Consider the following 12,508-nt stretch of genomic DNA (forward strand, 5'->3'; position numbering starts at 1 on the left):
TGTGTTGGTAATTTTCAGCTTTTTTGGATCCACATAAAAGATCTGTGTTATGAGCAAGATTAATTGTCCTGTTAATTTATCCCCCAATCACTCGATTATCTGGTTGTTACTGTTGACATTTGGAATTTTGCAATTGCAAGTAGTTGTCAACTTTTTTTGACAGCTTTTGTCTGGACTTGTTACACCTCAGTCATTCCTGTGGAATAAAATTACAAAAGCCATGTTAACAATTCCTTCCTCTGATGGCTACTTTACTAGTTGTTATTTTTTTCCTTTTATTTTTTAGGAGGTCAATCTCGCCAGACACGTTGGTAACAGCTGCCAGGAGCGATTCTCGCAGAGCTTCCTAGCAGGGATGTCTGCTCACGGCTGCCTGTCCACCAATTTCCTTGGCAGTGGGTGGTCCTGGCGACACTTCTTCCACTGACCAGCAAAGTGTGTCTTTCCACGTAAAGGCGGACTTTCCCTCCCAGTCCGGTAGGGGGCGCCGCTCCAGCTTTGGCGGCTGGTTGCCCAAGCTAGGGCGTCAACCTTACGTAACCAACCGTCAGAGAAAGGAGCGCCGACATCCGCGTCCCCGACCACATCTCGCCCCGGGAAATTCTCTCCGCTCCCAGGATGCGAGCAATTGTGCGCGCGGTTAAAAGATCCCGCTTTTTGTTCGGGTTGAGATCGGAAGCTGAGGGAAAGAGGATGCGACATCATTACAGCAAAGAGGAGCGCGGAGAGCTCCACAGTCCCAACTATCTCCTGTACATGAGTAGGTGACCGGAAGTGAAGTCCGCGCTGCTGGTGGCCGTCGCGCCTCCGTCCCCATCTCTTCCCCCCCGTCAGCAGTGGGTCCGGCCCCATCCTCTCTCCCCCCCCCGGCAGCAGCGGGTCCGTTCCCATTCTCCTCCCCCCCATCCCCCCATCCCCGGAGAAGCAGTCCCGTCCCCGGCTGGTGGTCGCCTCCTGGGAGTTTTCAACTGCCTGCTTAAGGCATTTCCAAACTATTTCGATGAACACAAGGCATCGGGGTGCTTGGGGCTTCAAGAGGGATTCGGTTCGATGAACAAGGGACCCTGAAGGCTTTTCCGTCAACCAAAGAATCCCAGTAATCCAAGCCCCAGCCCCTTTCCTACTATTCTCATATCGTTGCAGGAAATCAACAACTCGCAAAAAAACAAAAAATCAGATTATTTCTGTCTCTGGTGATTAAAAAAGAGTGACTTCCTCCTTCCCACTCTAAGCCTGTTGAGGGTTAAACAAGAAAGTCTGCAGTCGCTGTGAATGTAGTTTAATCCACAAAAGTGCTGGAGAAACTCAGCAGGTATGTTAAGAGCAAAAGAATAGTGAAGGACAAAATTGGTCCCCTTGAAGATCAGAGTGGTCGGCTTTGTATGGAGCCAAAAGAGATGGGGGAGATCTTGCATGGTTTTTTTTTCCATCAGTATTCCCTCAGGAAACAGGCACAGAGTCCTGGGAAGTGAGGAAAACAAGCAGTGATGTAGGAGTTTAGAAAGTTATTATTTTAATTGTAGGAGTTTACAAAGTTATTATTTTAATTGTAGGAGTTCTGAAACAGTTATAGAAGGTAGACAGAAACAGCAAGGAAAAAGCTAAAATGTTCTTTGTGTAAAATGGCGCATGAAAAAGCAGAACAGAGTAAAAAAAAGATGAGAGGAATTTAAGAAATATGCATGTACACACACAAAGAGCTTGTTTAATAGGGGGTGGGGAAAGGAGGTGTGAGCACGGGATAAGAGAAAGTTGGAGTCAGTCAAGAGTCAGACAAATAGGGAAAAGTGCCAAACCAATCCAAGAAGGACAAACGTAAGACAAAAACGTAAGGGGAGGTGAAGTAAAAATTGTATAAAAACAAAGAGGCTTCCCGCCCTCAGGGTACTTTCCTGAGGTAAAGGGAGAGTACCCAAACTTGCAATGTTGTAAATATAAATAAATGTTCTTTGTTCTCAATTTTTGTCTCGAGCAATTTCTGTGAAGGTACTTCTGTTTCTCACAGTGAGGTCATGGAACTAGACAGATTAAAGGGGGGGAGGTGCTTGCTGCCTTAAAGGAAATAAGGGAGGATAAATCCCCAGGGTCTAACAACATATTCCCTTGGATCTTGAGGGAGGCTAGTGTAGAAATTGCAGGGGCTCTGGCAGAAATATTTTAAATGTCCTTAGTCACAGGTGAGGTGCCAGAGGATTGAAAGGTAGCTCATGTTGTTCCATTGTTTAAATAAGGCACCAAAAGTAAGCCTGGAAATTATCGGCCAGTGAGCCTGATGTCAGTAGTTGGTAAATTATTGGAAGGTGTTCTAAGATATCAGATGTATATTTGGATAGCCAAGAACTGATTAGGGATAGTCAATATGGCTTTGTGCGTGGTAGGTCATGTTTAAACAATCTTTTTTCAAGGTTACCAGGAAAGTTAATGAAGGAAAGGCTGTGGTTGTTGTACATAGAATTTAAGTAAGGCTTTGACAAGGTCCCTCTAGGGAAATTAGTCAGGAAGGTTCAGATCCTAGGTATTCATGGTGAAGAAGTGAACCGAATTGAACAATGGCTGGATGGGAAAAGCCAGTGAATAGTGATGGATGATTGCTTCTCAGACTAGAGGCCTGTGACTAGTGATGTGCCTCAGGGATCGGTGCTAGGACCATTGTTGTTTGTCATTCTATATCGGTGATCTGGATGATAATGTAGTAAATTGGATCAGCAAGTTTGCAGTTGACTAAGATTGGAGGCGTTGTGGAGAGTGAAGAAGGTTTTCAAAGCTTGCAGAGGGATCGGGACCAACTAGAAATATGGGTTGAAAATGGCAGATGGAATTTAATGCAGACAAATGTGAGGTGTTGCATTTTGGAAGGACAAATCAAGAAAAGGCATACCACTTCAAATTTATTTTCATGTAATAAAAATAGTGTTGTGTTACACAAAATTGCTTTTGTCTGCTGCAAGACAGACAGATTTACCATTGGCAGAAATTGCCTGAAGCGTCTCCTAGAGTTAGAGAAAGAAAACCAAAAGAGAGTTTCCCCCAGAGTCATCAGTGTCCGTGCATTTGCCTCCGGCGCTCCTGGAGCTTTTGCAGACACATAGAGTCTAGTACAAACCATTAGCAAACCAAGCTCCAGATTCAAATGCTCGATACCATTAGGAACCCTTCGAGGCTTCGGCACTCGCGTCCCAGTTCTGATACATCTTACCCCTCCAGCCAGTTTCAAGCTAGTCCACAGCCAAGTGAAAGTCCCTTAACCAAAGTCGCCAGCAGCCCACAGCCTTTGTGGGTTCTTCACCTGCAGCCCATCACCTTTGTGGGTCTTTCAGTCGCAGAACCCCTCACTGGTTCATGGGTCGTCTCCTCTGCATCTCCTTTTCAGATGGGGAAGGGGTGTGGTCTTCCCACTTTCTGGTGCCCTGCATCAGTCCTCGGCTTCCCTGGAGCCCAGAATCCCTCATGGCCTGCTGCTGATCATAGGCTCCACAGTCTTAGGTCCAGACCCTGTCATCACAGAATTTTAAATAAAACTACTGTCGGTTCCTTTAACGAGTTGTTCAAAGCCTGTGCGGAGCTGACAGCTGGTGAACTGGGCAGTTGCACCCCTTGAGAGCGCTGTTTACACTCTCTGGGGCTTCACACCAGCGACAGCACTATCGTTACAGCAAGTCCGGCATTTCATGTTAAATGGTAAGGGACTGAGGAGTGCGGTAGAACAGAGGGATCTGAGAATACAGGTACATGATTCCCTGAAAGTGGGGTCACAGGTGGAAGTGGTTGTGAAGAGAGCTTTTGTTATGCTGGCCTTCATAAATCTTAAGTATTTAGTTTAGGAGTTGGGATGTTATGGTAAAGTTGTATAAGATATTGGTGAGGCCGAATTTGGAGCATTGTGCGCAATTTTGGTCACCCAACTACAGGAAAGATATCAATAAGATAGAGAGTGCAGAGAAGATTTACTAGGATGATGTGCAGTCTCCAGGAACTGGGCGACAGGGAAAGGTTAAACAGGTTAGGACTGTTCGCTGGAGCATAGAAGAATGAGGGGAGATTTGATAGAGTTATGTAAAGCTATGAGGGAGATAGAGAGAGTATATGTAGATAGGCTTTTTCCACTGAGGGTAGGTGAGATACTAACCAGTGGATGTAGGTTAAGAGTTGAAGGGGAAAAGTTTAGAGGGAGCTTGAGGGGAACTTCGTCACATAGAGAGTGGTGGGAGTGTGGAATGAGCTGCTAGCTGAAGTGATGAATGCAGGCTCAATTTTAACATTTGTACATGTACATGGATGGAAGGCTATGGACTGGGTGCAGGTCAGTGAGACTAGGCAAAAATAAAGATTTGGCATCGACTAGAAGGGCTGAAGGGGCCTGTTTCTGTGCTGTAAAGTTCTAGGTTACTGTTTAAAAGATAATAGTTACAAATGTAAAGTACAGTACTACTCCGACTATCCAAAATGAGATTATCCAAAATCCTAATTTATCCAAAAGTTTTTTTGGACCTGGAAGTATCATCTGCTCGCCTCCAAAAAATTTTGGATAAATGGGGATATCCAAAACAATCAGAAATGATCAGTTATCTGAATTTTTTTTCGGAGCCGAACTGACCTCCCCTCTCTCTTTTCATTTCTTATTTGCCTTCCCCTATTGACTTTTCTCTCCACCTCTCCCTCTCAAACTGTGTGCCGCTGTCTCCCAGCCGCAAGTGGACAGAAGAACCCCTTGTCCTGGCGTCATCAAGGAGAGCAGACTCGGGGGTATGGTGTGAGTGAAGGTCGTGGGAAAGCCCCTCCCCTGGGAAAATTAATAACTGAACAAATGTTTTTTTTTAATTTTGTTACTCTAAATCTTGCCTGCACAGTTTTAATTATGGCTGCGAGAAAGGGAAAGCCTCCAACAACTAGAAAACTGGTTTTAAAAGAAATAGCAAGATTTGAAAAAATTAGGCCTACCTCAACATCAGAGCCTTGGGCTGGATTTTCTCCTCCGCAGGTGATGAGAGTGACAACAGCAAGAGTTTTAGTGACCCCCGGCGCCATCTCTTCGGGAGCTAACTATGGTGCTATAAAATTTGCAAAAGCTTTTGCAAACTTTCACGCACATGCAGAACGGATCAATCAGAATTGCAGTGGAAGACTGATAAATCAGCTCTCACCAAGGTTGAATTTCAAGACCTTCCCCCTTTGTATTCAGAGGCAGACCAAGGAACACTTTTTTTCATCTATTGGTGATGTGGAGCAGGAAGAGGAAGCTCAAAGAAAACAATTGGAGGCAGAAGAACTATAACAATGGCCTCAATTCCAACAAGAGACTGTGCAGGTAAAGTTATCTGAAATTAAAGAGCAAGGTATGGGCAGGTAATTGATGAATCAGCTGCAAGCAATGAGTCAGAAAATAGAGTTAGACGTGATGTGAATTTAAATGTTAAAGGAGAAATGAAAATAATTAAGGAAGAGATGTCAAAGTGGTTGATAAAGTTAAAACACGTTTAAAAAGTTGAAAAATATTTAACAAGAATATCATGAAGAAGTGGATCAATGTAGAGATGTGGTTAATAAGCTGGAAAATTCAGTTATGGCATGAGAAAAATAACTTTTACAAAAAATTGATACATTAGAGATTCATAGTCAAAGAAATGATGTGAAGACTGTTGGATTGCCAGAAGATTTTGAAGGTCCCAATTCAATGCAATTTTTTCAAAAATTGATCCCAAGACTTTGGGACCTGAAAATTTTCCAAATGGTCTTGAATAGGATAAAGCTCATAAGAATGCTTAGAAAGAAACAGTTGCCAGGTTAATTGCCATGCTCAGTTTTGATTAGCTATCTTCGTTATCAAGATAAGGAGACTATCTTGAGAGTAGCAGGTGAGAAAGCTTGTCAATTTCATTTGATTGTGGCTGATTTTTTAAAAAGTTTTTTTATGCAGAATGTGATGAAAAGAAGAAAGGAATTTAATCTTGCAAAGTCCATGCTCTGGAAGAAGGGCTATAAGTTTTCTTTTCATCCAACTGCAATACTTCATAGTTTTTTTGTGGAATAATCAGGCAAAATTCTTCAAAAATGAAATGGAAGCTTTAGAATTTGCAAATTATCTTCCAAATAATAAAATGGATCAACAAGTTGATTTATTAATGGCAGATATACCATAAATTGAGCAGATGTAAATGTCCGATAAGGAGATGTTGCAGCAGGAATTTTCTCACTTTGATGACGATGATCAAGTGAACAGAGATCTTGAAGCAGCCACCTTTACCAGAAGATGATAATGGCTATTTGAAAATTGTTTGTATTTCTCTAGGGAAGGTTTAGCTTTCTTCCTTCTCCTTCCCTAGCTGTGTGCTACCTAGTGGTGAGAGTCACTTCCCGCATTATTGAGGGCAGTAGAACTGACTTTTTTGACAGTACTTTTTTTTGTGGGGATTTAATTTTTCTTATCTTTTTCTTGATGGAGATGCTAGGTGTAGCTAATGATTTTGTGATATGGGAGGCCCAAGAGGAGAGGCAGAGGAGAATTATGAATTTAGTATAATGGCAAAGAGTGAAACTTTGATTTTTAAAATTATAATGTTAATGAGCTTAATAATATGATAAAAAGAAAGAGTATGTTAACTTATTTGGAAAATTTGAGTTAATAATGCCCTTTTAAAAGAAACCCATCTATCTGAGAAGGAACATCAAAAATCGATAAGAGATTGGTTGGACAAGCGGTAGCTTCAACTTTTAACTCTAAAGCAAAGGGTGTGGTAATTTTATTTTAAAAAATGTTACCTGTTAAAATTCATAATTTCGGATTCCTGTGGGAAGGTTTGTATTAGTAAATTGACAAATTTATTCTGAGAATTGGATTTTGATGAATATTTATGCACAAAATATAGATGATGAAGGATTTATTGGTGATACTTTTATGTATTTAACTGAGACATATGAAAAAATACTGGTAGGAGGGGATTTTAATTGCTATTTTGATCCAGTTTTGGATAGAATGACCAAATCAGTTATTCGAGCTAAACCAACAAAGGCAATTTTGAATGTTATGAAAGATTTGAATTTAATAGATATTTAGAGAAGACTAAATCCTAAAGAAAAGGACTATTCTTTTTATTCTCATAGACATGATTCTTATCCTGGGATAGATTTATTTTTAATCTTGGCACAATTGCAAGGAAATGTTACAAATGTGGATTACGAGGCTGGAATTTAATCTGATCATTCACCACTTCTGAAGTATTTGCTTTTGGAAAAGGAACAAATGGTTTATAGATGGTGATTAAATTCAACATTGTTAAAAAGGATAGATTTTATAAGAAAGTCTATTCAGGAGTTTTTAGAATTCTAATTCTGTTCTCAATAAATTTATTGTATGGGATGCATTAAAGGCATATTTGAGAGTACATATAAGTTTTACATCAAAAATTAAGAAGGATTATATGAAAGAAGTTGATCATTTAGAAAGAAATACAGGATTTGGTTTTCAGCTGAGAAAAGAAAGGAATGAATAAAGAAAAAGAAAAAGATGTAAAGAGCTGAAAAGTTGATTGATAGAACTAAGCAAAGATATTATGAATTAGGAGAAAAAGCTCCTGAAGTTTTAGCATAACAGTTAAAAACTGAGCAATTGTTAGAATAATTAATGCTGTCAGAAAGGGTTCAAAGATGATTACTTAAAATCCTAGAGAAATTAATGATGCATTTAAATTTTTTTTATTATAGATCAGAATTTACTGGAGATGAAGTTAAGATTGATAAATTTTTATCTCAGATAAATTTGTCTAGCTTGACATATCAAGATCAGAAAAATTTAGATGTTCTTTTTACAATAAGAGAAATTAATGAAGTGCTTAGTTCATTATTGAATGGCAAATCTCTAGGAGTAGATGGTTTTCTGTCTGAATTTTATAAGAAATTTAAGGATCTTTTAATACCTCTGTTTATGGAGGTGTTAAAGCAGGTGACAGAATCCCATTCTTTACTGGATTCTCTTTAAACAGTGATAATTACAGTTATACCAAAGAAAGATAAAGGTTTGTTGAATCCTGCATCTTATCACCTGATATCTTTATTAATGTGGATTGTAAAATTGTTGCAAAAATTTTAGGAAATAGATTATCTAAATGTTTACCTAATTTGATTCATATGGATCAAACAGGATTTATTAAAAAATAGTACGCTGCAGACAATATTGTAAGATTAATTAGTTTAATTAATTAAATTCAAAAAAGAGGGGATCATACTGTATTAGTAACCTTGGATGTGGAAAAAGCTTTTGATAGATTAGAATGGAATTTTTTGTTTAAAGTACTGGAGAAATTTGGTATTGGTTCTACGTTTATAAATTAGGTTAAAGCTTTAGTTAAAAATACTTTGGAAAAAGTTATTACTAATGGACAAATATCTTTTACATTATCTAGATCAAGTCAATAAAGTTGTCCTTTGTCTCTGGCTTTATTTATTTTAGTAATTGAACCTTTAGCTGAATTTATTGGACAAAATTCTAAGATTAAGGGAATTAAGGTGAATCAGGAGGAATATAAAATTAATCTGTTTGCTGATGATGTTTTGGTTTATTTAACTGATCCTATAAATACATTGTCCCAATTACAAATTAGATTTTTGAAAGAATATGGAGAAGTTTCTGGATATAAAGTTAATTTGGGGAAAAAAAAATGAGATTATGCCCTTAGCTGTGGATGATTATACAGATTGTAAAATAGTTACAAAATTTAGGTGGCCAGATGTAGGTATTAAATATTTAGATATTCAAATTGATAATGATTTAAAAAATGTATATAAATTGAATTATTTATCTTTGCTTAATAGAATTGTTGCAGATTTTTAAAAAGTGGAATAATTTACCTGCTACTTTAGTTGGCAGAGTAAATTGTGTTAAAAATAATCTTTTTCCTAGAATTCAATACCATTTTCAATCAATTCCCATTCCAAATCCTTCAATATCTTTAAAGGATTTAAACCTGGTGATTAGGACATTTTTATGGAAAGATAAAATGCCAAGGGTCTCTTTGGAAAAAATTGACTTGGAAGTATGAATTAGGGGTTTACGTCTTCCTCATCTTAAGAATTATTATAAAGCAGTTCAATTGAGATTTATAACTGTTTAGTTTAGATAATATTCCAGCTTGGATTTCTATAGAATTTAATGTAATAGGGCACACATGTCAAACTCTGGCCCGCGGGCCAAATTTGACCTGCAATATAATTATATTTGGCCCATAAGATCATTTCACCACGACTCACGGTGACGGGGCCGCTAATCCCCCGAGATGCCGCCCTGCAGCGAGTGCCGATGCCCCCGCACTGTCGTGTCCCCCCGCCCGCCCCCCCACCGCAGCGCGGCCTGGCTGGTGTCAGGGGAAGCCAAGGCCGCTTCCCAGCGCCCGGAACCGGAGGCCTCGGGCCTGACCTCGCCAGGACCGTTGCCCACTCCCCCTCCCTGCCGCAGGCCGACCCGCGACTCACGGTGACGGGGCCGCTGATCCGCCGAGATGCCGCCATGCAGCGAGAGCCGATGCCCCCGCACTGTCGTTGTCCAACCCGATCGCCCGCAAACCCCGCCCTCCCGCACACAGGCCTGAGTAAGGATTATGAACTTTAATCTCAGGATAAAACGATCTTCCAATAGTTTCATGTCACAGTGATAAATATATTCCTAGTTAAAAATGGTCCTGTACCTGGATACAAGCTCATTAGGCATAAAACTTGAAAAGTGTGTAAATCAAAGGATTTGACATTACCTAAACAAAGTGAATTAGAATTACTGATATGTAATACTACTGTAAATAAATTTATTTCAATAATGTAAAATATAATTCAGTGGTTCTCAACATTTTTTTTCCACTCACATACTCTTTCTTCTTCTTTGGCTTGGCTTCGCGGACGAAGATTTATGGAGGGGGTAAAAAGTCCACGTCAGCTGCAGGCTCGTTTGTGGCTGACAAGTCCGATGCGGGACAGGCAGACACGATTGCAGCGGTTGCAAGGGAAAATTGGTTGGTTGGGGTTGGGTGTTGGGTTTTTCCTCCTTTGCCTTTTGTCAGTGAGGTGGGCTCTGCGGTCTTCTTCAAAGGAGGTTGCTGCCCGCCAAACTGTGAGGCGCCAAGATGCACGGTTTGAGGCGTTATCCGCCCACTGGCGGTGGTCAATGTGGCAGGCACCAAGAGATTTCTTTAGGCAGTCCTTGTACCTTTTCTTTGGTGCACCTCTGTCACGGTGGCCAGTGGAGAGCTCGCCATATAACACGATCTTGGGAAGGCGATGGTCCTCCATTCTGGAGACGTGACCCATACAGCGCAGCTGGATCTTCAGCAGCGTGGACTCGATGCTGTCGACCTCTGCCATCTCGAGTACTTCGACGTTAGGGGTGTAAGCGCTCCAATGGATGTTGAGGATGGAGCGGAGACAACGCTGGTGGAAGCGTTCTAGGAGCCGTAGGTGGTGCCGGTAGAGGACCCATGATTCGGAGCCGAACAGGAGTGTGGGTATGACAACGGCTCTGTATACGCTTATCTTTGTGAGGTTTTTCAGTTGGTTGTTTTTCCAGACTCTTTTGTGTAGTCTTCCAAAGGCGCTATTTGCCTTGGCGAGTCTGTTGTCTATCTCATTGTCGATCCTTGCATCTGATGAAATGGTGCAGCCGAGATAGGTAAACTGGTTGACCGTTTTGAGTTTTGTGTGCCCGATGGAGATGTGGGGGGGCTGGTAGTCATGGTGGGGAGCTGGCTGATGGAGGACCTCAGTTTTCTTCAGGCTGACTTCCAGGCCAAACATTTTGGCAGTTTCCGCAAAGCAGGACGTCAAGCGCTGAAGAGCTGGCTCTGAATGGGCAACTAAAGCGGCATCATCTGCACTACCACTTTAAGTAATCCCTATGCCATCAGTGCTCTGTGATTAGTAAGGGATTGCTTAAAGTGGTATGTGAGTGGGAAGGGAAGGTTGAGAATCACTGCCTTTGTCCCAATTGTTACCTCAATATTTTGCTTTGGAAACATTATCATTGGCCCATTTCCTTTGGAGTTATGAAACCGTGCACATAACAAGTCAATTAGGTACAATTAAAACAGTGGTTTTCAAACTTTTTCTTTCCACCAACATACCACCTTAAGCAATCCCTTACTAATCACAGAGCCCCTATGGCATAGGGAATACTTAAAGATCCTTTAAGGAAAAAGGTTGAGAACCACTGATCTTCCTCAAATTAAGGCCCCAAAAATGGGAGTGCATAAATCAAGATTAAGTTGGGAAATAGATTTAAATACACAAATAAGTGAAAAATTTTGGATGGAGTTATGTGAGAATAATATGACTAAACTTATAAATGTAAGATGTAGGTTAGTTCAATATAATTGTTTACCCCAATTAAATTTGACTCCATGAAAATTAAATAAATTAAATCCTGCCATATCAGATTTATGTTTTAGGTGTAGATCTGAGGTTGGAACTTTTTTTACATTCAACTTGTCCTGAAGTTAGTCGATTTTGGTTAGGAGTAGTTATTTTTTTGTTTGAAGTACTGGAGAAGTTTGGTATTGGGTTACGGTGGTCAAATTCCCACAGGATCTGATGATATTTTTATTTAGTAATATTAAGGCTATAAGGCCCAAATTAAAATTAAATATTTATCAAATTGAATTTGTGTTAATTGCCTTAGCAGTTTCTAGGAAATATATAGCAATATCATGGAAGACAGAAGTAGATTTAGGTATGGAAAGGTGACATGCCGAACTTTGCACTTGTATACCATTAGAGAAGATTACTCTTAATCTGCAAGACAAATATCATGTTTTTTGGAAAAAAATTGAGCCAATATTTACAAAATTTTGGTTTGCATGTTTGATAGACTCTCTGAAGATCTCACTTCTTGGTAACCTACAATAGACTTTTTTGTATAATTTTTTTATTTTCTTGGCATTCTCAGATTTTTGTTTTTTCTTTTTTTCTATTTTTGGGGGTGAGGGGATGGGAAGGGGGGTGGGATGATATATACCACGTCTAATTTTTTGAAATAATTTCTAGAACTGAATGTAATGTAACTATTATTTATAAATAAAGTATTCAAAAAAGGAGAATGAGCTACCAGACAGGAATGGGGACTCCAGGCAGGAGCGGGGACCTCAGGCTCTCAGACAGGAACAAAACCTTGGTGGGGAGGTGTCAGTGATTGCCAGCAGCAGTTGGGAGGGGGAGTATGCACAGGCGAGGACTTGGTCTGTGTCTGGATTCAACATCAAGAATCAGGACATGAAGCTGGAACAGCCCCTGCCAGCATGAGCCCATGAGGAGACAGGAGCCTGCCAACTCACTAGTGTGTGTTCCACCAGCCTGGGAAGCCTCCCCAGGGATCGGCAGCAGTGGTGGGGACGTGTCGGCGATCAGTGGTGGTTGGGAGGGCTCAGTGATTGGTGGTGGTTTGGGGACGAGTTGGGGATCGGCGGCAGCCAGCGTTTTTTGGTGAGAATTAAACATTAATGCTTAAAAAGCCTTCCCTTGTTGTTTGGTGTTGTTTAAA

General features: G+C 40.5%; 1 protein-coding gene across 8 annotated transcripts in view; it reads left to right on the top strand.

Annotated features, from left to right (window-relative positions):
* The first annotated feature begins 516 nt into the window (after positions 1-516).
* The window catches only part of LOC138757559 (inorganic pyrophosphatase 2, mitochondrial-like), a 62,923-nt gene continuing 50,931 nt past the window's right edge, over positions 517-12,508 (top strand). For 2 of the 8 annotated variants that reach the window (XM_069925120.1, XM_069925130.1), the window contains exon 1: positions 517-760. In XM_069925120.1, coding sequence (XP_069781221.1) covers positions 619-760 — 142 coding nt within the window. In that variant the 5' untranslated portion in view covers positions 517-618. Of the gene's footprint in view, positions 761-807; positions 1,313-5,179; positions 5,306-12,508 lie in introns of those variants that run through there. The other 6 variants (XM_069925172.1, XM_069925182.1, XM_069925162.1 and 3 more) reach the window with 5 other exon arrangements.

The sequence above is a fragment of the Narcine bancroftii genome, chromosome 1 (assembly GCF_036971445.1).
Source record: "Narcine bancroftii isolate sNarBan1 chromosome 1, sNarBan1.hap1, whole genome shotgun sequence".
Lineage (NCBI taxonomy): Eukaryota > Metazoa > Chordata > Chondrichthyes > Torpediniformes > Narcinidae > Narcine > Narcine bancroftii.